We start from the raw sequence: 22990 nt of genomic DNA, 5'->3' as shown, positions 1-22990 counted from the left end.
CGTGTTGCGGATTTCAACGTGGAGCATGTCCCCGAGCTCCTTGGCGAGCTTGGTGAGCTGGAGAGCACCGACGCCGTGCGCACAGTCGACGTACAGCGGCGTGCGCAGCTCGAGCTTCTAGTCATACGCCGATTGCATGAGGATACGAGATGGGGAATAGGTATGGGTGGTACCTTGGGGTCGACACCGGTCGTGAGCTGCTTGAACGCATCGACAAGCATGTTGTAGTAGCCCGCCTCGGACGCCCAGTCGCCCTTGTTGTACTGCTCGTGGTTCCACTACATCGCACCGCGTTACGCGCGTGTTCTTGTCCAAACACATACCATGCGGATGTAGTGGTGGAGCTGCGGCGTCGTCTGCAAGCCAAAGTCCAAGACATTGCCGCCAAGAAGGAGCGCGCCTTCGCGCGCGAGTTCCGACAAGTGCTATTGCATGCAGCGAATGATGCACGCATCCTAGATGAAGGTGAGAGGGTACCTCGCTCGAGACGCGCGTGTCCTTGGCAATAAAGATGTTGCCGGTCGTGTCCAGGTCGATCTTCTCGGCGCGGACGATGCTGTCGAGCACCTCGACGACCTTGTCCGTGTTGGCGTTCGCAAGCTGCATCGCGTACTTTTCCCACGACTGCGCGAGCATGCCGCCGTCCGCGTCGACGAGCTTGACACCGTTGTCGGGCGCCGCGTTGTGCGAGGCGGTGACCATGAGACCCGTGATCTTGTGCTCCTTCTTGGAGCGGAGGACTGCGAGCATGCCCATGCGGTGGAACGTCGAGCCGAGGATGTCGGCGTTGTCGCGGAAGCCGGCCGTGCCGTAGCCGAGCACCTTGTCCGCCAGAGCCGCGGGCTTGGCATGCTTGGGCAGCTCGTCCATGAGGCGAGGAACCTTCTCGAGGATGCTCGGGGCCGCGTTGATCGTCGGCGTCGGCGCGGGCGGGGCAGCAGCGGTCGAGCTCATCGCAGGTAGTGTCGTCTAAGCCCCAAGAGGTCGAACGGAAAGTGAAGGCGTCAACATCAAACGGCCTTGGTTATCCGGATGCATCCGCACCCAAATAGTGTGCTGCCCACCCTCCTCCTCGCACGACGCTGTCGCCATGCTAGGCAACCTAGCACCACATCGGACTCGCGTCCTGGGAGCAAATAACACTGCTAGTAAGGCTATAGCTGTGGGCTTTTAAGGCTAGCGCCCGTCCTTGTGGTGTCGTCCACTTCGAGCATCAATGTCTCTACAGAGCAAACTCCAACAGACAGATTGAGGCTTCAGCCTACGGGCTCCAATCCCATCTCATGCACGAAGAAGCGCATGGCGACCTCGCTCAATGCTGCAAGCAGCAATAGGTACACTGCCAGCAATCTCCGAGACGAGCTACTCGCTCGTCCCGACTTTTGTATTAGCCTGCGACCTGGTGTTGGCCGCGCCACTGAACGTAGCTGCTGCGTCGTGGCGCCACGTCACCTCTTGCAGGCTGCTGCCTTGCCCGCCATGGCGCGAGTAGGTACGCTGCTTGTAATCGCGGTAAGAGGGTTGGTAACATCATGACGCACAGTATTTCCTGTCCACACTATATGAAGGTGTGTTGTGCTCTGGAAGATTTGCGATCCGACGACTTGCGGCATGGACAAGCCGCGCTGGAGCCAAGGCCGGGCGCCGCCCAAGATGAGCGACGCGAAGAAGGTGCGCAAGGTCGAGATCCCGTTCTCGGCGACAGCCGCGTCCCAGTGGAAGCAGCTGCGGCAGACCGTCTCCGCCGCGCACCCGGAAGCGACGGCGCGCGCAGCCATCGCCCCCGTGCGCATCGGCGATCTCTGCAGCGAAGACAAGCACAAGGTCGGGAAGCTCGTGCGCCAGCTCATCAAGGTAAGCGGCGAAAACGACGCCAAGCGCTGCGAACTTCAAGACCTCTCGGCCAAGCACGCCGACCTGCAGCATCGCCACCAAGGTAACGCCCCCGATAGCCTCGTCCATGGCACTTGGACGCAGCATTAGACCTCGAGTCGAAGCTCAACCAAGCGCTCGAAGTGATCCAGACCTACCAAACTCGCATGCAGGGCTTGCAGAAAAAGTCCGAGCGGGAGCAGCTGCAGCTCGAACACGCCCTCGACGCCTTGGATGGCTGCCATGTACGACATCCGCACGACGGTGGCGCAACGATGATGAATGCAGTGACCGACTAGGTCGAACTGGCCGCCTTAAGGGAAGAGATCGCTCGCCACGACGACGCTCGTGCCCAAATCGAGGCCAGCCGCCGCCACGAAGTGCAGCAGCTGCGACTTGAACTCGACGCGCTGCGTCAGGAGCTCGAGCTCGAGCGAAGCAAGCGCCAAGAGATGACGTCGCAGTACGACACAATGGCCAAGGTGCTGGGTACCTCGACCCTGCAGACCGTGCGGCTCACGCGTGGATCCCAGGAACACGAGCGTTTGCATCAGTCCCTCGAGCACTCGATCGACCTCTCTTCGCTGCTCAACGTCACGTCGACACCGGACGCCAATGTCCAGCGCATTGTGCAGGCGTGGAAAAGCCGTCTCGAAGGTGCGCTTTTGACGCCCGAGACGGGCGCCCAACGGCTCGTTTTTGGCTCCGAGAATCGTCAGGATGTCGGGACGCAGTGGGAGACCCGCGGCCTCCTTCGCGAGGTTCATAGCGTCGCGTTAATGACCTTCGATGCGATGTGTGCGTAGGTTGGGTGCAACACCGAGGACATCGACCCTAGTTTGCGCCAACAACAGCATCACCTCTACGAGGGTCGAAGCGAAACACAGACCCCGGTGCTGCCGCCCTCGCTCGTCGACAGCGAGTATCGATGTATCAATTTGATACGGCGTTGACGAACGGTCACAGTAGGTTTTACGAGCTCTCGCTCTTTGAGCTCGTGAGTGCGCTCGAGGAGCACAGCACGGAGCCGCGACGATCGCCACGGCGAGTGCTGGAAACGACGCAGCGACCTCGCGCCAAGTGGGCCAACTCGTACTTTGACGGGCTGGCGCCAATCGGGGCAGGGCTGTCTGGCGACGTTGGCCGAGTGTCGCAGGGCCCGCTCTCGGCCGAGGAGCTCTCGATCCGCGACGCTGTGGAGGCCGATATGCAGGAAATGCTCTCCGATGCGAGTTTTGTGTTGTGCGACTTGAATCGCCAGTGAAGCGTCGAAGGGTTGTGCGATAGTTGTACTTCGTTATTTTACGAGATTTTGTTGACAGAAGGCGTCGACATGCTAATCTACTTGCGGGCCTTGTACTGCGCAGGCGTCTCGCGCTTGTCGAGGCTCCAGATATTGACGCGCTTCTCGCGGGCCTCTGCTTCGAGCGCCTCAAAGGTCTCGAGGAGGCCGCCGTAGACAGCGCCGCTCTGGCGGTAGATGTTGGCGTAGCCGTGGCGCAGGAGCTCCTCCGAGACATTCATTGGCGCCGCCCACGACCCATAGTAGACCAAACAAACTACAGGAAGAGCCATCGTCAGGAGGCACTTGGAATCGCATCGCACCTGCGCGGCTGTACTGGTCCTTCATGAGGAGCTTGAAGCTCACGACTTGGTCTTGCAGCTCGCCTTTAAGCCATGCTTTTGCCTCTTCGCCAAACGGCTGCCCGGTGCGTCCAAACTTGGCTGTCTCGGGGCAATCTATGCAAGTAGTATGAGTGCAACCTCGATACAATGGATGCAGGGTGACGTACCAACGCCAGCGACGCGCAACTGCAACGTGGTCTCGGTGAGCTTGCCCTTAAAGTCACCGTCGCCACTAATGGCATAGAAGAGATACGATGAGCTCGAGCCGTCGGCGCCAGCAAGCGTACTTGGCAAGCCACGGCACGTGTCGGACGCGGATCGTGTCGCCGTCCGTGACCGAGACGACCTTGCCGCGGAGTGTGCGCTCGTGCTCAAAGAACTCTTTCGGGATGTCGTTGACGGTCGAGAAGCGCTGGAACGGCTTCTGGAGGTGCGGGATGAGCAGGCCGAGGCCGAGGCCGACGGCGAACGCGAGGATCGGGATCCACACGGGCACTTCGAGCATCGCGAAGGATTGATGGAATGCGAGAGAGCCAAAATTCAGCCACCCGACCAGATGGCTTCGCCGGCGCCATGCTGCGATCGTGCAAATCTGTCGCCAACCCACCGCCCAGTCGCTCTTATGCAGTATGACATCGTCTTGGAAGAGAGCTCTGTATCCTGTGCATCGAGCGAGCCATGTCTTCCTTGCGCAGAACGGCGATTTGACACGCTTGCTTGGCCAACGCCTAAATATGGCTATATGCGTCTAAATATGTTATATGCCATATTTAGAAATCGGGTCGCTTGCGCGGGCTGTACACCTCGCCCGCCGGCACGACGTAGCGCACAGTGCCTCTTGGAGCAATCGCTATCGCTGGGCCACGTTTGAGCGATTTCAATTTCAGCGCGATTCGGTCGCTTGCCGAGCCTCGGCATCGCGAGCTCGGTTGTATCACACACATCCCACGTATATTTGCCTCATGCGTGTCATGTGGGATATGTGGGAAATGCGAAACTCCTCAAAGACGAAGCCTCCCCGATGCGAAACGGCGAAAGGGCCTCGGTGCGGGGTGCCGATGGACCCGCCGCCCGTGCAGCCGCCGACGCTGGTGACCGCGACCGAGATGGCCGACGACGTCGCTGCCGACGCGGTCGTCGCCGTCGTTGCCGCCGGAGCAGCGATCGTGTACGACAACTATTTAAACCGCCGCATCTTCAGCTACACGGCGCACCGCGTCGGCGCCGATGTGCTGGAGTTGGCTTCGGTCATTGAGCTCGCTCGGCGGAATCAGTGCGCTTTCCACGACGGCGGCGTCAACGCCGACGAAGGCCGCGCGCAGGACGTTGACCTCTGGGCTCGCAAGATGACGCCAATGAAACCTATGACCGCCAGTAACCACGGACCACTGAGGTACTAGACCCACTGTGGCGCTCGGCACAGAATGTATCTTGGTGGCTAGCCCATCGCGAGCAAGCACGGCGGCCAGCCATCACAGCGCCGAGCCAGGAGGCGTGGTTGCTCCAGCAGCCGTAGTCTCGTCGCACCCGTTTGTCGTGGTTTCACTGATGCGTGTAGAACGGAATCGAGACGCAGTCAGTCGGCTCTTCCAGCGCAACGTCGCCTCGAAGGCAGGTCTCGATGCAGGCGAGTCCCAACAAGAAGCGCATCGTCAAGGAAGCGCAGGTCGTGCATGTGCCCGAGCCCGAGTGCCCCGCGGACGTCCGGTTGGCCGAAGCCAGCCGGCGACAAGCCCTTCTTCGGCTGCTGCAAGAGGCGGCAACGCCACCCGAAGACGACGCACCGCTCAAGCCAGCACCCGAGCGGCGCCGAGCGCCAGTCCCGACGAAGAAGAAGCGCCCGAATACTCTGTCCTGCACGACGGCGCCAGCGGCCATCGACCCCGCCGACGACGCCGTGCTCATTGAATTCAATGTCTCTGACATTGGCGACACGCGCGTGCCAAGTCGGCGACGCCACTCTACGCGGCAACACGTCACTGCGACGCACGACCGTCCCCGGCCGTCCATTTCCGTACCCAGCATCGCAGAGCAGCGCAGCTTCCGGGAAAATGCGCAAATGGTACCCTCCTGATTTTGATCGCCCGCGCGAGGCAACGATTGTAGCGAATACCAGAGAACGCACTGCACTCGGTCGAGAGCCTCGCGCCGGTGCCAGGCGTCAAGGTGCGATACCCGTCTCGGGACGAAGACAGTCGACCATTGTCCGCGCGGTCGGCCGAAATGCCAGGTGCGTCTTGACACCACCAATAGTGGTATCTGCAGCACACATGTAGCCATCACCGCCAACGGGTCCAGCGCCAAAGACGGGTATGTACATGACCCGAGTTCATGGCGCCTGATGCGGTGCGGTCGGTAGCGAAACCCGCGCCGCCACGGCCCAGTCGTGCGCCAGCAGCGCTGGAAAGCGAACCACCACGAGAGAGGCCGCTTGCAACCCGTCCACGGGGGTGGGCACCTCTGCGTCGACCTTGTGGAAGCCCAAGAAAGTAAGAGAGCATGTCTTTGGTGCCGATCGAACGCTTCCTCGACAGACCAAGATCCAAGACCGACAGACGCAGCCGATTCCTGTCACCCGCAAGCAGCCACAGCGCAGCCATCCACAGTACATTATCGTGCAGGTACGTCGTGACAATCACCGTCTCGTACGGGGGACATGGGTTGTCGTAGGAGTGTTCGCCACCTACGCGTGCATGTCAAGTCGTTCGGGTGCGTTCTCTTTTACGACGCAGATGTACATGACTGCACGCTATAGGTCGTATCACCACCCAAGCCCACCAAGCCGCCGTCACAGACCACTGCGTCGCGTAGGCTGCAGCGCGCTCTCGACGGTGTATTGACTGTCCTACTACGTAGCTCTGATTTGCCGCCGCACCAAGCTCAAGTGACGCGTCGTACAATGCGCACCGGTCGCTCCACCAACATCCTCCACCAACACACTTAAATAGTGCGATTACCAGGATTCCCATCATGTCTCGACTGTCCAGTTTGATGTGTACCTTCAAAGCCATAGAGATTTCACCTTTCATACACCAGAAACATCAATCAGTGGGATCAAAACTGGGTACAAGTCTCTACTGAATGACGCTGTCGAGAATCGCGGTCGCGTACGTTGGCGAGCCCATCTCCATGGCCTCTTGGTGCAACTTTGCTTTGCGCTGGCTGGTCACGAGTAGAGCCATGACGACCTTATCTTCGCGCTCCTTCTTTTCCTTCTCGACCTGCGCCTTGGACTTCCACCACGCCCTTTTGGGCTTGGTCGTGAGCACATCCGGGTTGTCTTCGAGGATCGCTTGCTGCTCACGGTAGCGGCGCTCGAGCTCCTTCTCTTCTTGGAGCGCGTTGACCGCCTCCCGGAGCGCGACGAGCTCACTCTCGCGTTCGAGCTCCTTCTTCTTCTTCTCGCGGAGACTCTCTGCGATGCCGTCGCGGTGGCGCTCGAGCCCCAGCAGCAGCACGGACGGCTTGGCCTCGACCGTTTCCTTCGTCACAAGGTTGTAGTAAAGGTGTCCACCCCGCTTCTCGTCGAAAATCTCAACCCAGTCGCCGGCCGTTGCCGCGTCTTTGCAGAGAATGTACGTGTGGTCGGCCTTGCGCCCGCGGGCGTGCTCGAGCTCATAGCACGCAACGCAAAAGCTGTCGCCGCAGAGGTTGCAGAGACGGACCGCGACATCGACGTCGCACCGAATGCAGTACGTCTCGAGCGGTCCCAAGTCCACCTTGAGCACGTTGAGAAGCTCGATGGTATGGAGCTTCTTCTTCCCAGAGGCATGAACAGCTGCGGCGCAGTCGGAGCAAAACTTGTCGTGGCAGTCGTGGCAGATACGCTGCGCGACGCAGCGCTCACTCGCGGGGCAGTGCGAGCACAGTGACGCACTGGAGCTAAAGTGCAGTGGCTTGTGCGTCAGTCCTTCGGCCGTCGCGTGTCGCGAATGAAAGCAGTCGTCGCAGCTGAAGCGTGTGCCAGCGTCGCACGCCGCGCAGTGGTACGTGGCGAAGGCGTCGCAGTGTTGGCACATGGCATGCTACGCACGTTTGGTAGAATACCAAGAGGAAGGAAGGACGGGCTGTACCTCGCGCGTGCCGTTGGCTTGAAGCGGCTTGAAGTCGTGGGTGCGCTTGGTCTCGGCGCGATGCTCCTTGACAAAGCACGACGAGCAGTACGCGACGTTTGGCGATGGACACTGCACACACTCTTTGACCGCGCTGGCCTTCTTGCAGCGCCAACAGAGACGCTTGGTAGCCTCTGGTACCGCCGACGTCGCCGGCTGGGGGGTCGCTGGCTCGGGGGTAGCTGGCTTGGGGGTGGAGGGCTTTGGTGTGGAAGGGGTCGCGACGGGCTCGGGCTCCTTGGGTGGTGCTATCGTTGTTGCGTCACGAGCAGGTGATGCGTCGCCGGTCGGTGTCCATTTTGTCTCGCCCGTCGCGCGGTTGTGAAAGTACATTTGGCCCGTGTTGGGGTTGTACAGCTCTTCCCACGCATCCGGAATCTTGGGCGGCGCGTCGTCTGCCTTCTTGGCCGCTCGCACGCGCAGCATTTCGCTAGGAATCTCCCACGACGTCTCGCCCGTGAGTCGGTTGCTGTAGTAGACGTAGCCGTAGTTGTCCGTCACTTCGTCCCATGCGCTCGCTTTTGCATCGGCCATTTGTTTCTAGTTCATTTTCAAGAATAAGATCGCATCTCCATGTAGGTCAAGGTTACGTTGGCGTCGGCAATGCGCTGCTGGAGCTCCAACGCTTCGGCTTGGGCACGCGCGAGGTCGGCTTCGGCGCGGGCGATGCGCAGCGCGTGCTCGAGCGCACGCTCCTTCTCGACTTCGGCGCGGAATTTCTCCATGTCGACGTCCATGAGCCACTTGTCCTTCGCTTCGCGCGCCGCCAGCGACCGCTTGTACGCGAGTGCCGTCTCCTGTCGGCGGATGAGTCGCCTCTTTTTCCATTTGTGCTTTTCCGTACGTGGTGCTGCTTGCGCGCTCGGACCTTGGCAACGAGGGCCCGGCCGATGCGCCCGCGAACCCGACGCTGGATGTGGGTTGCGCTCGCAGCTTCCAAAAGGTCCCGCCGGTACTTGGCCTACGAACGGTGAGGTTTCTTCGAGCAACGAAGATATGGCGACCTCGAGAAGGAGGTGGTAGGCGAAGCGCCCGTTGCGGCCGCGGTAGAGACACTGGATGCGCGTTACGGCGCGGTCTTCGTGCTGCATGGCGAGCGTCGCGGCTTCGATGCCGGTGTCAATGGCGGCCACGTGTGCCAGTGTGAGCGCCGAGAGGGGCAAGCTACTGAGAAGCTTTGCGAGTGGCGACGGAACCCGGCGAGTCGTGCGCCGCTGCTGTGTCAGCACGATTTGCTGCGCGCGGTGCAGCGCCCGCAGGGACGATCGCGATTGGTTGCCGCGCAGTCTACGCACAGGTTAGTCCACGGAGCTCTTTATCTACAAGCCACGGCAGCACCGGCTTTGAATGCGACTGGCCGACCGCTGGCGCTCCTCGGCCGCAATGCGCTGGGCCTCGGCTTGAGCTTTGGCGCGCCGCCGCCCCATTCGGCCCCGCTGGATCCGCTGGATCGTGACGGCGGCTGCGTGCTGCTGTGCTTGGCGTCGACGCAGGTCGGCCTCACGTCTTCGCCGTACCGCCCGGGCAAAGTGTTGTCGCACCATGCACTGGATCGAAGTGGCGGCCGCATGCGAGGCCGCGAGATGGGCGCGGACGCGGTAGCCACGGTAGAGGCACTGGATGCGCAACGCGCTCTCGACTTGCTTGCGCGCCCACGCCACCTGCCGCGCGGCTTTCTCGTGCCGAGCCTGTCGCTCTCGGCGCAAGATGCCAACGCGCTTGGTGGCGTCGAAGCACCGAAACGCACACTGGATGCAGACGGCAGCGTCAAGGCGACGGGCCGCGAGCCGCTCTTTCTGGGCCAAGAACCGCAGATGCAGTGCAAACCTACATCGTTTACATGTCAAGAGGTATGCAAATCAGGTGTCGCACCGGCCCGTGGACTTGCGCCACGAGGCTTGGACCTGCCGCGCCGCTGCGTCGAGAGCGATTTCGTAGCGCCGGCTCTGTGCACGTCGTCGGCCTAAGATGCCGCGCGCGAGTCGCTGGATCGTGGTGGCTGCCGCCTGCCGCTTGGCTTCGATCTCGGCCAGCAGTCGTTGCTTGGCCAAGTAGCGCTCGCGCTCCGCTTGCTCCTACGACATCGTGAGGCGACGCGAGGCAACGCGAGGCTACGGCGAGCGTCAACTGGCGCTTGGCGAAGCGCGTTGCGAGCACTTTCTGGCCCTTGCTCGTGCGCCACGCATGCTATCGAACATGCAATGGTCCAAGCGCCACGTGGCGATATGGAGTACGTACTTGGATGATGAGAGCGTTCTCGCTGCGAATGCGCGCGCGCATGCGGGCGTCGTAGAGAGCAATCTTGGCCAAGTAGACGCGCACGGCGCTCTGCATCACAATGGCGGCGGCGTGCAAGGTGGCGAGGTACAAGTGCTCGGCTTGGACGCGCGCGAGCTCGGCTTCGTGGCGAGCAATGCGCAGCTCGCGCACTGAGCGGCGCGTGCGGTGGCCGCGGTACCGGCGCTGGATCGCGATAGCGCACGAGGCGTAGAGCTGCGCCTCGATGGCTTGGCGGTCGCGGATCGCAGTGGCTTGGCGGCGGATCATCCACAGCTGCGCGTAGCCCGTGGCTTCGAACCGAAGGAGCTACCGTGGTCCGAATTTAGTACTTTGTCAAATGCAATTGAGTGTGTACGTCCAGAACGAGCTGTGCATCGCGCGCCTGACGGGCATCGCGAGCGAGCTTGAGCTGGGAGAGCACGGCCATGTCGCTGCGACGAGCATGAGCCAGCGACGAGACGCACCATCGACGCACCGCCGTCGTTTGACGTGCACTTGGATGCGGATGGCGGCGCGGTTCCGCTCGGCCGCCACGAGTGCCCGCGTCGTGTCGACCCACCTACGCGGACTCGGTGACGCGTCAGCCACGCAACGAAAGACGACCTTGTGTACGCCGTGCGCAGATTGCCGAGCAAGCAGCCGCCCGCGACGCGTTCCAAGAGCTGGACGGCCCGCGTCTGCATCTGTGCGTGGACTCGGGCCTTGGTTTCGGCGGCGCGCAGCGACGTTCTACGCCAGGCCGTGAGCAAGCCTGTCTCGTCTGAGCCACGTACGTGTGGTGCTTCCAGCGTCGGAGACCTTCGTCGAGGTACTTGTTCTACCATGCATGTCAGAGGAGGAGAACGCGGGGAGTCCAACTTGGAGCTTGGAGAAGACTGCCATGATGGTCGCGACGCCCTTGGCTCTGCAGTACTCGGTCATGTTGTGCTCAAAGAGGAACGTGAGCGGCAGCGTCGCGCGCTGCGCTTCGATTTGCTGCGCCAGCAGCGTCTACGTGTCGCAACTCATGAGTCGGCGCAGACGACGACAGACGGCTACACGCAGATGGCTCTCGTCGTTCTCGGCGACCTGGCGCGCGGCGTGGAGGCGCCGCGACGTCGGCGCTTCCTTCCGCGTTGCCATGCTACGCGTCTCGTCAAGCGGTCATGACTTTGCGAGCGAGACACGTACGTGGCCGTCTGTCTTTTCCGGCTCGTGAGCTCGAGCACGGGCGCCTGCCACGGCTTGGCGCACACAAGGGTCTTTGTCTCGTGGACGATCGCATCGAGGCTGTCGATCGCCGCTTTCGGCCGCGTGCGCTGGGGCAGCTCCTTGAGCACGACGGCGTCCGTGACCTTGTCCCGGCTATGCGCAAGGACCATCTTGCGACCTGCCTCGCGGGCTGCGTTGGTCCGCGGCTTGGACCGCACGTCCTCGTCGCGGGTCCACTCAAAGGGCTCGCGGAAGTCGGCGAGCGTCGCGTCGTTGACGGTCAGCCACGGGTACTTGGTCCCGAGGCCGCGCAGATCCCACGCCGCCATGCCGGTTAGAACGCGCCGGTTTCAACGTAGTATATTCTTGAAAAGATGGGCAACGCCAACAGCAGCGTGGACCTCACGGACGGGACGGGCCGCGTGACGGAAGCCGAGAAGCGCGCGCTCACGCGCTTCACGGAGCCCGAGATCCACGTGATGCGCGAGATGTACCGCGGGATCACGCACGCGTCGAGCGAGTCGGGCGTCAACAAGGCGAGCTTCCTCAAGATCTTTCCGCTGCCCGGCCTCCTCGGCGGTGCGCACGGGGTTCAACATGCGCGGCCTCATTTCGCCATGTCTAGAGCGACTGTTCGCCGTCTTTGACAAGAATGCGTCGGGCACCATCTCATTCTACGAGCTCGTCGCGGGACTCGCGGTGCTCTGCCGGTACGACGCGACGACGCTATGGAGCTTATCAGTGCTTAGCGGCTCGCGCGAAGAGAAGCTCAAGTTCATTTTCGATTTATACGATGTGACCGAGTACGTCGACATCGCGGTCCTGGCGAGCGTGAGCTGCAAGTGGCGTAGGCGCGGCGCGATCTCCAAGCGCGACATGATCACGATGATCCACCAGTTTCCGCAGTCGGCCATGTGCTTCCTCCGCGGCTTCTCGATGGACCCGAACGTACCGGCGAGTGACGTGGCGACGGTACGATGCGATGCAATGGAAAAAGGCGAAAAGGAAGGCAGGACTCGGCGTTTGAACTGGCGGCGCACGAGATGGACTCGGTCGAGAAGCTCGTCGACGATGCGTTCGCTGCGCACGCGAAAGGTGACACGATGGCGTTCCCAGAGTTCCTCGCGTGGTGCAATGACTCGCCACTCGTCTCCGAGGTACCCGTACATATCTGCCTTCGCAGATTGCGACAACAAAAGTCTAGTTTCTCATGAGCATCCTTCCGGTCGAGACGACGAGCGAAAAGAGCGCTGGCAACAAGCACGCCGCGTACGCACTACACCTCGAGAACGCCTAACCCTAGACGGACCGTGTGCTAGGATCTCGCCGCTGCCGCCGGTCAAGGAAGTCCCGCCCATGGCACGCCGCAATTCATCGTCGTCTGTCATTGTGCGCACCGAGAAGCTCTATTCATTCAAACGGTACGCTTGCTCGCCAGAAGCAGCCTCGTTCTCAACGACGATGCCCAGGCATGTGCAGCGGGACACGAAAGCGCTCCTGCTCGAGGTGCCGATATCTGTCTCTTGAAGAAGGTTGTGACGTCGTCGTAGGCCAAGAAGTCGACGTCGACGCCGTCCGTCGTCGCAGCGATCGACGCTGTAATCTCGCATCCTGCCGTAGCCATATCAACGCGCCACTGTACGTAGGCCATCGCTGAAGTCGACAAGGTCGCCATCAAGAGCCTTGGGAAGCTCCGCATGAAACGAGCATCCGTGCTCGAGGTCGTGCACCAGGGGTGCCTCTGGAAGAAGGGCACGCGCTTGAAGCAAATGAAGACGCGCTACTACCTCCTCAAGGGCAACTTTCTCTACTACTTTTTGTATGTCAAATCCACCGACCCTTCCTCACCGTCGAGGCGTAGGGCCCAAGAGGACACGCGGCCGAAAGGCGTCATCTTCATCTCCGGCCGGTACGTCGAGGCCAAAGCCAACAGCGCGATGGAGAAGCAAGGCTTCTTTGAGATTGAGATGAGCACGGAAAATGGCGACGAAACCGAGAAGCGGTACCTCTACGCCCGCTCGCAAGCCGAGTGCAACGCGTGGGTCGCCAACCTCAAGCAAGCCACGTGCAAGCTCGCGATCGACGAGTTCTATGCGCTCGGGCGCGAGCTTGGCCACGGCCGCTTCTCGCGCGTTCTCGAAGCCACGCACCGCGTACTTCTCTGACCGGTTGAGATGGACATGGCCAAATGGCGTGTGGATAGACCAAGAACGTCAAGTGCGCGGTCAAAGTCATGGACAAGACGCAAATGGGCGCGCAGGAGAAGGAGCTGCTGCGCACAGAGATTGCGATTTTGCGGCTCGTCAAGCACAAGCACATCATTCGCCTCTATGTACGACGACATCCTATTCACTATGCAAGGAGCAACGTCATGCGGTTGTAGGACGTCTTTGAGAGCAAGCAAAACATCTACATCGTCACGGAGCTCCTCACGGGCGGCGAGCTCTTCACCAAGATTGTCGGGCGCGTCCGGCACTCGGAAGCCGTTCGCAGCGTACTTTGGCTGGCATTTTGCTCATTTGGTCCGTTTAGGAGACGAAGGCGGTGATGCGGCCGCTCTTTGAGAGCGTTGCGTACTTGCACAAGATGGGCATTGCGCACCGCGACATCAAACCTGGTCTCAACTTGATATCTTGATGCATTGCCATGGACGAGTGGAGTAGAAAACATCCTCTGCGGCGAGAACCTCACGGATTTGCGCATTGCGGACTTTGGCCTCTCGAAACTCGCGCACCCGCACGAGATCATGACGATGCCGTGTGGGACGCTGAGCTACTGCGCGCCCGAAGTGCTCGCGCAGAGTGGGTACGGCAAGGAGGCCGACATTTGGTCGCTCGGCGTCATCATGTACCTCCTGCTCCGTGGCGAGCTCCCGTACTTTGGCAAGACCAAGCAAGAGATCATTCAAAAGACTCTGCACGCCGAGGTCGACTGGGACGGCGACGCCTTCTGGGGCTCCATTTCGACGCTGGGTACACTCTCATAAGCTCTCCCCCGTTACACGCGATGGATGTGTAGCCAAGGACTTGCTGCAGAGCGCGCTCACCAAGGTGCCGGCCAAGCGCATTTCGGCGGCGGCCGCGACGCAACACCCGTGGTTCCAAGCCCAAGGCTAATCCGCTTGGGTTTTATGATGAGCACTACTACATCGATATATCTACCAAAATATACAAGAGCGAGGGCGCTTAGGCGTACGGGCAAGGCACCTTGTCCATCTCGACGTAGACCGACTTGAGCTGCGTCCACGCGTGCGCGCCCGCGACGCCGTTCTCGCGGCCAATGCCCGACTGCTTGTAACCGCCCCACGGCAGCTCGACAGGCGCAATGTTGTACGTGTTGATCCACGACGTGCCGACGGCCAGGTGGGCGATCGTGCGGTGGGCGCGGCGCAGGTCGTTGGTAAAGACACCGGCCGCCAGGCCGAGCGGCGACGCGTTGGCGCGCGCGACGACCTCGTCCTCCGTGTCGAAAGGCAGGATCGCGCAGACCATACCAAAGATCTCTTCCTGCACAATGCGCATCTCGTCTGTGCAGTTGGTAAAGATGGCCGGCAAAATGTAGTTGCCCGCGTCGCCGACGCGCGTGCCGCCGTAGAGCAACGTCGCGCCCTCGAGCTGGCCCTGCGTGATGTAGCTCTCGACCTTGGCGACATGGGCCGCATGGATCATCGGGCCAATGTCACTGGTAGGGTCGAGGTTGTCGCCGATACGGAGACGCATCGTGCGCTCGACGAGGCAAGCGACAAACGGCTCGAGGATCTCGCGCTGGACAAAGACGCGCGTGCCGTTCGAGCACACTTGGCCGTTGGAGAACCAGTTGCCGAGCATAGTGCCCGAGACAGCTTCGTGGATGTCCGCGTCCGCGAAGACGATGAGCGCCGACTTGCCGCCGAGCTCCATGGTCGCGGGCTTGAGCCCCTCGGCGCAGGCCGCGTACACGCGCTTGCCCGTCGCTGCCGAGCCCGTGAACGACACTTTGCGCACCGCGTCGTGCGCTACGAGCGCAGCGCCGACGCTCCCGGCGCCAAGGACGACGTTGAAGACGCCCGGCGGCACACCTACGCGGTCGCGCGTTGAGCAGAGGGCGATGCAACGGCGAAGCTAAACCTGCGTCCAAGTAAATTTGTGCGAGGCGGAGCGCGGTCAGCGGTGTCTCTTCGGACGGCTTGAAGACCATCGAGTTGCCAAACGCGAGGGCAGGTGCACTCTTCCACGCCTACAGCACCGCTCGTGAGCGCACGGGCATGACGCTTTGAGGATTGTACAGCGCTCTGGAGCGGGTAGTTCCATGCACCAATACCCGCCGTGACGCCGAACGGCTCGCGCCGCGTGTAGCCCCAATTCGGCGACTGCACATCGAGCATTTGTCCACCAAACGTCGGCGCAATCCCGGCAAAGTGCTGTAGGCAGTCGACCGCGCTGGCAATGTCGCCCTCCATCTCGGCGATGACGCGGCCCGTGTCGAGACTCTCGAGCTTCTGGATCTCCGCGCTCTGCTCCGAAATGAGATGTGCGGCGCGGCGCAGGATGTCGGAGCGCGTGGCCGGCGCCAAGCTCGCCCACGCGGGCTGCGCGGCCGCCGAGCTTTCGACGGCGTCTTGCACCTGGCTCGCCTCGAGCTCGTGGTACTGCGTGATGGCGACGCCGGAGCGCGCGTCCAAGAGCGAGCGCAAGGCGCCGCGGCCTTCTATGGCGCGGCCGCCGACGAGCGACTTGAGGTGGCGCACGGCAGTGGCAGTCATTGTCGGCCGCTCGATCTTTTTTTCCCAGGCTGGGCCCAGCCGGTCCCATGGCTTTCGGTTTAACCGTATGGTTGGCGCTGTATTATAAACGGAATAATATATTAATAAAAAGATACGCTTCCCAACGTGGCAGCTGGAGCGACGGGCTGGCTTCCGCGCCATGCATGAGGTGCGCTTGACCGTCTTTGGCGTCTCGAGCGTACCTACCACGGTCCATACAAGAGCTCCTGTACATCGTTGCCTTGTCGCTGGTTCCACTTCTCGCGGGGGCATCACCCGCGCACCAGCCGACATGCAGTACTTGAAGAGCGTTGCAACGGCAGCAGTGTAGCGTCGCTCGAGCACGCGTACGTAGGGGTGCCATCGAAGGGGTTACTCCTGGGTTCAACTGAGAGCAGTGCTTCCCGAGGCGCACTCTCCGCCATAATACTCGTCCAGGTCCGTCGCATACGCTCTGATCCTGAGGATCGCGATTGATAATTCCAGTGCGTCATGCAGTCTCTTCTATGCACGCGGCTACTCGGTACTCGACGCTCGCTGCTTGAGAGCGGCCGAGCGGTTGAGAGTCGGAGGTGCAGGATCTCGCTGGACGCTACGCCATACGAAGAAGACTACCGCTTTTCTTCCAGGCACCGTGTCCGTGGCTGCGTGCAAACCACGTTCCCCGAACGGTCGGCCGCTGCCGTATCCAGCGTTGTCTCTGCTTCTCGTACTAAGAGCAGTGCATCATACTGATATCGGCGGCACCGAAGCACACTTGGTTCTGCGTCCCCAGCTGGTCACGCACGACGGCGGTAGCTCCATCTTTGGCCGACCCATTCTGCATCTGCGTTCTCCGGCCAGCAGGTTTCGTTGCCGATGCACACGCAGGCACGCCATTTCCGAACTTTCAATGGAGTCGACTCTCTTCAGCAACGACGAGATCCTCTTCCTCACGACGCTCTTCAAGGACGACGTGATGGCGCCCAACCTCTTCGCGATCTCGCTCGACTCGGTTGAGACGCGCCCTCCGCTCTTGCCGTCGTCGTTTCAGGCGCTTACGCCACCTGCGTCTTCGACCATGCTCCGCCCTACGCTTAGCTTCAGTCCGCTGGAGAAGACGAGAGCCAGCATGCCGCCGCTCAAGGGCCCATCCCTCGCGCCCAAGCAGCTCTTGCCGTCGACACCTGGGTCCTCGAGCCGTGGCCTCTGCCGCGTGCCGCATTGCACCAAGCGCATTCGGTCGAAAGGCCTCTGCAAAGCCCATGGCGGCGGTCGCAAGTGCATCATGGCCGGCTGCGGCAAGGGCGCGCAGAACGGAGACTACTGCATCGGACACGGCGGCGGCAAGCGCTGCAAGCACGAGGCGTGCACGAACGCAGCGCAGTCACAAGGACTCTGCAAGGCCCATGGCGGTGGGTCGCGCTGCAAGGCCGACGGATGCATGAAGAGCAGTCAAGGCCGTGGCTACTGCCGGTCGCACGGCGGCGGGCGGCGCTGCGAGGCGGTCGGTTGTTCCAAAGGCGCGCAGCGCGGCAGTTTTTGCGCAACGCACGGCGGCTTCCGGAGCTGCCACGTCAAAGACTGCACGCGCACAGACCGCGGCGGCGGCTACTGCGAGGTGCACCGCCAAGACAAGCTGTGCATCGTGGCCGACTGCAAGAAGCTGCAAAAGTCCAAGGGCATGTGCACTGCGCACATCCGGGAGCTGCGAGCCGACCACAACTGCTGATTTATTCCAAGTGCTGCGTGTCCATGTCAATAGTAGTCTCTTTGTTGCTCTCCTTTTGGCTACTCGCGGACTTCGGTGGTCCACGGAACCGGCTTCGGCAGGATTCGCGCCGAACCTTCCCCGCCTGTACGGTACACGCATCCTTGCAGTGACACTGCAAGGAGGACAAGGTGTTCCAGCGCATCAAAATCAGCAACGAACCAAGTGTCAACCTTGCACGTCGGAGCTGCGGGGAGAAAAAGATATCTGGCTCGTCCCACAGTGCGGGCACGGTATGAGTCAACGTGCGAGATGCAGTCATACGGATTGCCTCAGCGGCCGAGGAACACCATTGAATGGGAGATGCAGTGCGACAGGTCTGGAGCTGTCGCCGCACTGCTTTGACAGAGTAATCGCGACGGGCAGCGCGCTTGCACCCCACTACAGTACGCACGAGTAGCTCGTGACAGCGCCGCTTCTCTCACTCTACTACGTTCTTAGTTGGCGGCGCGTGTTGCGAGCGTCGAGCGGTGGTTACGGGTCGCAGGGATGCAATAAATGCGCCAGCCGTTTCGATACAAACACCGTATACAGACACCGTCATTTAATAAAATACGCAAGAAGTTTCTTTGACGGTCCAAAAGCGTTGGCTTTTTAGCCAATCACATCGCGGGGTCAGCGCAAGATCCGTCATCGTCGCCTTGAGGCAATCCTTGGTCATTCCACAAATTGAACCAAGCATGGGGTTGCTCGTCGTGGGCACGCCGCTGCCCTGGGACGACGCGCTCCAGTGGCTCAAGCACGTCCGCCGCAATGGCATCCTGCAGTTCCTCGAGACGTACCACCGTGTCAAGGACATCCGCGGCGATGTCTTGAAGTGGGGCGACGAGCTTGAGTATGGCATCTTTGAGCTCGACCACGACGAGAAGACGGTGCGCCTCTCGCTCCGTGGCTCTGAGATCTTGCGCGAGCTCATGGACAAGGAAGAACGCTTCCACCGCGCCGACCACGCCGAAGAAGAGTGCAACTGGGTGCCCGAGTACGGCGCCTGGATGGTCGAAGCCACGCCGCGCGTGCCGTACGGTGGCTTTACGTCAGACCTTCGCCGCGTCGAGCAAAGCATGCGTCTTCGCCGTGCGCGGCTTCTCTCGGTGCTCAAGCCCAACGAGATCGCGCCCACCGTCACAGCCTTCCCGCTGCTTGGCGTCGGCGACTACATCACGCCGCCCGTCGTCAAGCGCGGCCCGATCGCCAACTCGCTGTACATTAGCGACACCATCATCAACCCGCACCCGCGCTTTGGTACGCTCACGGCCAACATCCGCAAGCGCCGCACCGAGAACGTCGACATTCGCGTCCCGATCTTCAAGGACGTGTTTACCAAGCAAATGCTTGACGACGAAGCCGCGTGGGTCGCCGAGCACGCGCGGCCGACGTACGGCGACGCGACGTCGGGCATCAAGAGCCCGCTCAAGGAAGGCTCGCGGAGCCCGACGAGCGCCAAGGACATCGAGGTCGCGGTCGCGCCCGAGCCCGTGTTTGCGCGGCTCACGCGGCGCCAGTCGTCGTTCTCGGAGCAGTGCGAGCCGTACCCGGGCTTCATTCACATGGACGCGATGGCGTTTGGCATGGGCATGTGCTGTCTCCAGGTGACGTTCCAGGCCAAGAACATTGGCGAGTCGCGCCACTTGTACGACCACCTCGGCGTGCTCTCGCCCATCATGCTCGCGCTCACGGCCGCAACGCCGATCCTCAAGGGCCGTCTCGCCGACACGGACGTGCGCTGGGCGACGATCGCCGCCTCGGTCGACGACCGCACGCCCCAGGAGCGCGGCGCTGCGCCGCTCGAGACAGCGCCTCCGAGCTACAAGCAGATGGCTGGCGACGGCGTCAAGCGCTTGCCCAAGTCGCGCTACGAAGGCATCTCGGCGTTCATTTGCAACCACAAGGACGGCGACGACTGCCACGCGAACCTCGACCACTACAACGACGTCGAGATCCCGTTTGACGCAGAGTCGTACGCGACCTTGCTCTCGAACGGCGTCGACGACGTGCTGGCGAAGCACATTGCGCACCTCTTCATCCGCGACCCGCTCGTGCTCTTTGAGCAGCGCCTGCACCTCGACAACAAGACGGCGACCGACCATTTCGAGAACATCCAGTCGACCAACTGGCAGACGGTGCGCTGGAAGCCGCCGCCGCCGCCGGCCGCAGACGGCGCCGCGTCGCCGCACATTGGGTGGCGCACCGAGTTTCGGTCGATGGAAATCCAGCTCACGGATTTCGAGAATGCAGCATTCAGCGTCTTTATGGCCCTCGTGTCGCGCGTCATCTTGGCGTTCGACCTCAACTTGTACGTCCCGCTCTCGAAAGTCAACGCCAACATGGAGATTGCGCACCGCGTAAACGCAGCGACCGAAGAGAGCTTCTTCTTCCGCCGGCACCTTGCGCCGCCTGACGTCGACGAGTGCCACAAGGCCGGCTGCCACGTCCAGTGCAGCGCAACGTGCGTCGACGATGCGGCCAAGTGCATTCACGGCGCCGAGAGCTTTGAGACGATGACGATCGCCGAGATTATGCTCGGAAAAGGCTGCTACTACCCGGGGTTGATCCCGCTCGTGAACGCGTACCTTGACCACATCAACTGCGACGACACGACGCGCCGCTTGTTGGACAAGTACCTCGCGCTCATTGCCAAGCGCGCGACGGGCGAGCTCCCGACCGCGGCCACGTGGATGCGCCGGTTTGTGTGCTCGCACCCGGACTACCACCACGACTCGGTCGTCTCGCCGTCGATCGCACACGACCTCATGGACGTCTGCGCCAAGATTGGCGAGGGCGCGCTGCAGTGCCCCGAGCTCCTCGGCGACGTGCGCGTCGAGCCAATCCGCGGCAACACGGCGTACCAAGTGCCACTCAAGAGCGAGAGCGTGGATACCACCAAGCGCTGCGAACTGCTCCGTCGCTACGTCCAGCGCGGCGGCGATGCCCAGTCGTAGTCTATACACAATACAACCACTAACCTAGCTGCCTGTCTGCATCGTTGGTTGACTTAGTTGTCGACGCTGCTACGAGGCGCGTCAGTCGCGTACGCCGTGTACTTGAGCGCCGAGCCTTGGACCTGTGCACGCGTGAAATGACGTTGGAAGCGCGCAGGAATACCTGGGCCGCAGGGTACTTGATGGTGTTCTTCTTGATCTTGTCGAGGGCGGCGGCTGGCAAGTCGACGTTGCATCGGTCTAGAAGACGTAAGAGACCAGATCATCGCTTGATGATCTTCTACCGGCGAGGCGGATGAGGTAGATCAAGACGTCGCTGAGCTCTTCGCCCAAGTGTTCGCGGTCCGCGGCCGTCCACGCTACGATGGCGACCTTGAGCACAAGCCGTTGGCCAAGCATTTGCACGTACTATCCGGGTGTTGGCCATCGTCGCCACGCCACTGGAAACACTCGCAGAGCTCGCCGACTTCGCCCGTCATGGCCAAGAGCAGGTTGCGGGGCGTGTGGTGCTGGACCGCCCAACATCACAAAAGAACCGGTGAATGCGCAGATGGTACCTTGTTCCAGTCGCGCTCGTCGGCGAAGGCGGCAATCTTCCCGCGAAGACCCTCGAGCGTCAGCGTCGGCTCGAAGCGCGCGGCGGAGGTCGTCTGCAGCTTGTCCTCGTCGCTGCTCATCGTGCTGTCTTGCCACACGTCGGCCAAATATCCGGATACGGACCAGACCCTCGGCATCTGGCGCCATCGCCGGCACGGAGGTCAAGCCTCTCTTCAGCTGCATAGATATGGATTGAAGGCCCGTTCGACGGCAACTTGAGCACAAGTATTACCAGGTAGCAAGCGTCTCCAGCGCGACGCCTGTCAGCGTACAGCGGCAGCATTTAAGCAACGAACGCCCGGCTTCCTGCTTGCCTCGAACGCAGCGACAAGCTGGCGATGGATCAAGCATACAGTAGAGAAGGCGAGAGCGGGACGATCGCCCATGGAATGGATCGGCAGTATTATAGCTAGCGCAATGGAAGGCGCCTGGCATCGTGCCACGTACGACGCTCTAAATTGTGTGCGTTTAGCCAGCCGTGATCGACCAACCAATAGAAACCGAGAACGAGACCATGGGAGTGCTCGTGCCCGAAGATCTGGCGGGGACGACTTACCGCGGGTTCCTCGACGTCGCCGACGACCGCCAGTTCCTCGTGCGCGTGACCAACGTGCACGGCCAGAGCCTCAAGGCCGCCGGCCTCGAGCTCGACGACCAGCTGGCGCAGCTGCTGCGCCCGCACATGCCCGTGGTTGCCCGGCGCCTGCAGCAGAGCCCGACGCTTGCAGCCTTCATGCTCGAGCTCCACGACCTCACGACAAGCGCCTTGCGAGCGCCTTCGTGCGCCCTCGATGTGCACGCGCCGGCGCTCGCATTCTTTGAGACGCTGCTCAACGACGTGGCGCAGATCGGCTGGGACCGCATCGCCGAGGTCAACACGGACGGCGTCGGTAACTGGAACGGCCTCCAGGTCAAGGTGGTCGACGCCAAGCAGCGCACGCACATCGTCTCGTTTCTCATGGACGCAGCGTACCCAGCGTCGCCGCCGCAGTGCGCCGCCGACATCCCCGAGCCCATGCCGCCGCTCCAGTGGTCTGGCACGAGCACCCTTGCCGACGCGCTCGACCAGGTCCTTTTACGATTGCAGGCGGCAGCAGGATTCAGATGCGCTCTGCGGTTGTAGGTCACGACGGTCTTGGCCAAGTACCAAGACTTTTGGGACGTTCTTGACGACTTGGACAAGAAATGTTACGTGCTCGAGCCGGCGCGGCCGACGCGCGCGTGCAGACGGCGGCGCCTCGCGGTCGTGCCGCAAGCGTCGCTGCATTTTGAAGTCGCCGACCCGCTCAACCCGCGCGCCTTGGTGGACGTTGTCTGGTTCGGGAACGAAGCGACGGTGGGGCCACTCCGAGAGACGCTCTACAAGCAGCTCGCCAAGTGGAAGCCCGCCGACACGCTCCGGAAGAACCTCGAGCGCGTATTGAGCCTGAAGTTTCCGTCGCCGTCGACGACCAAGCGCGACGAGTTCCAGCAAGAGTGCGGCATCTGCTACGCGTACCGAGCCGAGGACGGTGCGATTCCCGGGCGCATCTGCGACCACAAGAGCTGCGCGCGGCCCTTCCACGAGCGCTGCATCCTCGAGTGGCTCACATCGATCGCCACGTCTCGGAAATCGTTCCAAACCATCTTTGGCGAGTGCCCGTACTGCCGCGAGCCCATTTCGGCCAAGCTATAAACCTGTAGGATCCACTTACCGTGTCGTCGTCTTTCAGTGAGCACTCGACACTCGACACTTGCTGGCGCCACGTCGACCAACCCTTTTTCGATTCTCCCTGACGCATGGACCACCGAACACCACCACTCCGAGGACCCATCGCGTGGGCTCTATTCACCGTTTATGTCGCTTCTGTATTCGAGGACAAGCGAGGGGCCCCTGCTACTT

At 61.7% G+C, this 22990-nt stretch overlaps 11 protein-coding genes across 11 annotated transcripts in view; 6 read left to right on the top strand and 5 right to left on the bottom strand.

Moving 5' to 3' along the window:
* Positions 1–954, bottom strand: part of SPRG_19514 (hypothetical protein) — a gene marked incomplete at both ends in the record, with an annotated part of 1418 nt that extends 464 nt beyond the window's left edge. Inside the window, 4 exons of the mRNA XM_012342378.1 lie at positions 19–117; positions 174–278; positions 324–425; positions 478–954. Coding sequence (XP_012197768.1) covers positions 19–117; positions 174–278; positions 324–425; positions 478–954 — 783 coding nt within the window. The remainder of the gene's footprint in view (positions 1–18; positions 118–173; positions 279–323; positions 426–477) is intronic.
* A 657-nt stretch (positions 955–1611) lies between these two features.
* SPRG_03574 (hypothetical protein) lies at positions 1612–3136 on the top strand (the record flags this gene model as incomplete). Its single annotated transcript, XM_012342154.1, has 5 exons — positions 1612–1936; positions 1984–2117; positions 2172–2633; positions 2679–2794; positions 2842–3136. 5 exons carry the CDS (start codon positions 1612–1614, stop codon positions 3134–3136), a joined length of 1332 nt encoding a protein of 443 aa, XP_012197544.1.
* Positions 3137–3213: 77 nt separating this feature from the next.
* Positions 3214–4003, bottom strand: SPRG_03573 (hypothetical protein; the record flags this gene model as incomplete). Its single annotated transcript, XM_012342153.1, has 4 exons — positions 3214–3431; positions 3478–3612; positions 3666–3730; positions 3786–4003. 4 exons carry the CDS (start codon positions 4001–4003, stop codon positions 3214–3216), a joined length of 636 nt encoding a protein of 211 aa, XP_012197543.1.
* Positions 4004–4556: 553 nt separating this feature from the next.
* On the top strand, positions 4557–6478 carry SPRG_03572 (hypothetical protein; the record flags this gene model as incomplete). Its single annotated transcript, XM_012342152.1, has 10 exons — positions 4557–4891; positions 4941–5010; positions 5057–5560; positions 5605–5728; positions 5775–5808; positions 5858–5987; positions 6033–6119; positions 6169–6207; positions 6254–6305; positions 6355–6478. 10 exons carry the CDS (start codon positions 4557–4559, stop codon positions 6384–6386), a joined length of 1407 nt encoding a protein of 468 aa, XP_012197542.1. The 3' UTR covers positions 6387–6478.
* A 94-nt stretch (positions 6479–6572) lies between these two features.
* On the bottom strand, positions 6573–11436 carry SPRG_03571 (hypothetical protein; the record flags this gene model as incomplete). Its single annotated transcript, XM_012342151.1, has 16 exons — positions 11061–11436; positions 10929–11013; positions 10749–10880; positions 10664–10707; positions 10494–10619; positions 10366–10449; positions 10246–10321; positions 9849–10196; positions 9726–9797; positions 9483–9685; positions 8949–9437; positions 8615–8897; positions 8455–8571; positions 8201–8407; positions 7572–8150; positions 6573–7523 (listed from the first exon to the last, which is right to left on the bottom strand). The coding sequence occupies exons 1-16, from the start codon at positions 11408–11410 to the stop codon at positions 6573–6575; spliced, it is 4146 nt and encodes a 1381-aa protein (XP_012197541.1). The 5' UTR covers positions 11411–11436.
* A 19-nt stretch (positions 11437–11455) lies between these two features.
* On the top strand, positions 11456–14266 carry SPRG_03570 (CAMK/CAMK1 protein kinase; the record flags this gene model as incomplete). Its single annotated transcript, XM_012342150.1, has 16 exons — positions 11456–11660; positions 11707–11791; positions 11831–11884; positions 11933–12053; positions 12095–12238; positions 12286–12350; positions 12401–12502; positions 12551–12587; positions 12632–12679; positions 12728–12900; positions 12943–13234; positions 13285–13413; positions 13465–13566; positions 13614–13698; positions 13745–14053; positions 14100–14266. 16 exons carry the CDS (start codon positions 11456–11458, stop codon positions 14195–14197), a joined length of 2049 nt encoding a protein of 682 aa, XP_012197540.1. The 3' UTR covers positions 14198–14266.
* On the bottom strand, positions 14151–15844 carry SPRG_03569 (hypothetical protein). Its single transcript, XM_012342149.1, has 3 exons — positions 15346–15844; positions 15188–15296; positions 14151–15138 (listed from the first exon to the last, which is right to left on the bottom strand). The coding sequence occupies exons 1-3, from the start codon at positions 15820–15822 to the stop codon at positions 14267–14269; spliced, it is 1458 nt and encodes a 485-aa protein (XP_012197539.1). The 5' UTR covers positions 15823–15844; the 3' UTR covers positions 14151–14266.
* Positions 15845–16714: 870 nt separating this feature from the next.
* SPRG_03568 (hypothetical protein) lies at positions 16715–17533 on the top strand (the record flags this gene model as incomplete). The annotated part of the gene is made up of 1 exon (XM_012342148.1): positions 16715–17533. The coding sequence occupies one exon, from the start codon at positions 16715–16717 to the stop codon at positions 17531–17533; it is 819 nt and encodes a 272-aa protein (XP_012197538.1).
* A 709-nt stretch (positions 17534–18242) lies between these two features.
* Positions 18243–20549, top strand: SPRG_03567 (hypothetical protein). The gene has a single exon (XM_012342147.1). It carries the CDS (start codon positions 18253–18255, stop codon positions 20509–20511), a length of 2259 nt encoding a protein of 752 aa, XP_012197537.1. The 5' UTR covers positions 18243–18252; the 3' UTR covers positions 20512–20549.
* On the bottom strand, positions 20540–21216 carry SPRG_03566 (hypothetical protein). The gene is made up of 5 exons (XM_012342146.1): positions 21069–21216; positions 20921–21020; positions 20796–20870; positions 20675–20751; positions 20540–20633 (listed from the first exon to the last, which is right to left on the bottom strand). The coding sequence occupies exons 1-5, from the start codon at positions 21186–21188 to the stop codon at positions 20565–20567; spliced, it is 441 nt and encodes a 146-aa protein (XP_012197536.1). The 5' UTR covers positions 21189–21216; the 3' UTR covers positions 20540–20564.
* Positions 21217–21615: 399 nt separating this feature from the next.
* Positions 21616–22796, top strand: SPRG_03565 (hypothetical protein). Its single transcript, XM_012342145.1, has 2 exons — positions 21616–22177; positions 22232–22796. The coding sequence occupies exons 1-2, from the start codon at positions 21623–21625 to the stop codon at positions 22781–22783; spliced, it is 1107 nt and encodes a 368-aa protein (XP_012197535.1). The 5' UTR covers positions 21616–21622; the 3' UTR covers positions 22784–22796.
* Positions 22797–22990: the final 194 nt, after the last annotated feature.

Source organism: Saprolegnia parasitica, assembly GCF_000151545.1.
Source record: "Saprolegnia parasitica CBS 223.65 unplaced genomic scaffold supercont2.9, whole genome shotgun sequence".
In the NCBI taxonomy this organism is placed as follows: Eukaryota; Oomycota; class Saprolegniomycetes; order Saprolegniales; family Saprolegniaceae; genus Saprolegnia; species Saprolegnia parasitica.
This window is presented reverse-complemented; position numbering and strand designations above follow the sequence as displayed.

Coding starts and splice junctions, on each gene's coding strand:
- SPRG_03569 (XM_012342149.1), bottom strand. CDS start 15,822: ATGACTGCCACTGCCGTGCGCCACCTCAAGTCGCTCGTCGGCGGCCGC. Junction 15,297..15,345: donor ACTACCCGCTCCAGAGCGCT/GTACAATCCTCA, acceptor GCGGTGCTGTAG/GCGTGGAAGAGTGCACCTGC. Junction 15,139..15,187: donor ACAAATTTACTTGGACGCAG/GTTTAGCTTCGC, acceptor GCGACCGCGTAG/GTGTGCCGCCGGGCGTCTTC.
- SPRG_03567 (XM_012342147.1), top strand. CDS start 18,253: ATGGGGTTGCTCGTCGTGGGCACGCCGCTGCCCTGGGACGACGCGCTC.
- SPRG_03566 (XM_012342146.1), bottom strand. CDS start 21,188: ATGAGCAGCGACGAGGACAAGCTGCAGACGACCTCCGCCGCGCGCTTC. Junction 20,871..20,920: donor CGATGGCCAACACCCGGATA/GTACGTGCAAAT, acceptor TCGCCATCGTAG/CGTGGACGGCCGCGGACCGC. Junction 20,752..20,795: donor CTACCTCATCCGCCTCGCCG/GTAGAAGATCAT, acceptor TACGTCTTCTAG/ACCGATGCAACGTCGACTTG.
- SPRG_03565 (XM_012342145.1), top strand. CDS start 21,623: ATGGGAGTGCTCGTGCCCGAAGATCTGGCGGGGACGACTTACCGCGGG. Junction 22,178..22,231: donor TTGCCGACGCGCTCGACCAG/GTCCTTTTACGA, acceptor CTGCGGTTGTAG/GTCACGACGGTCTTGGCCAA.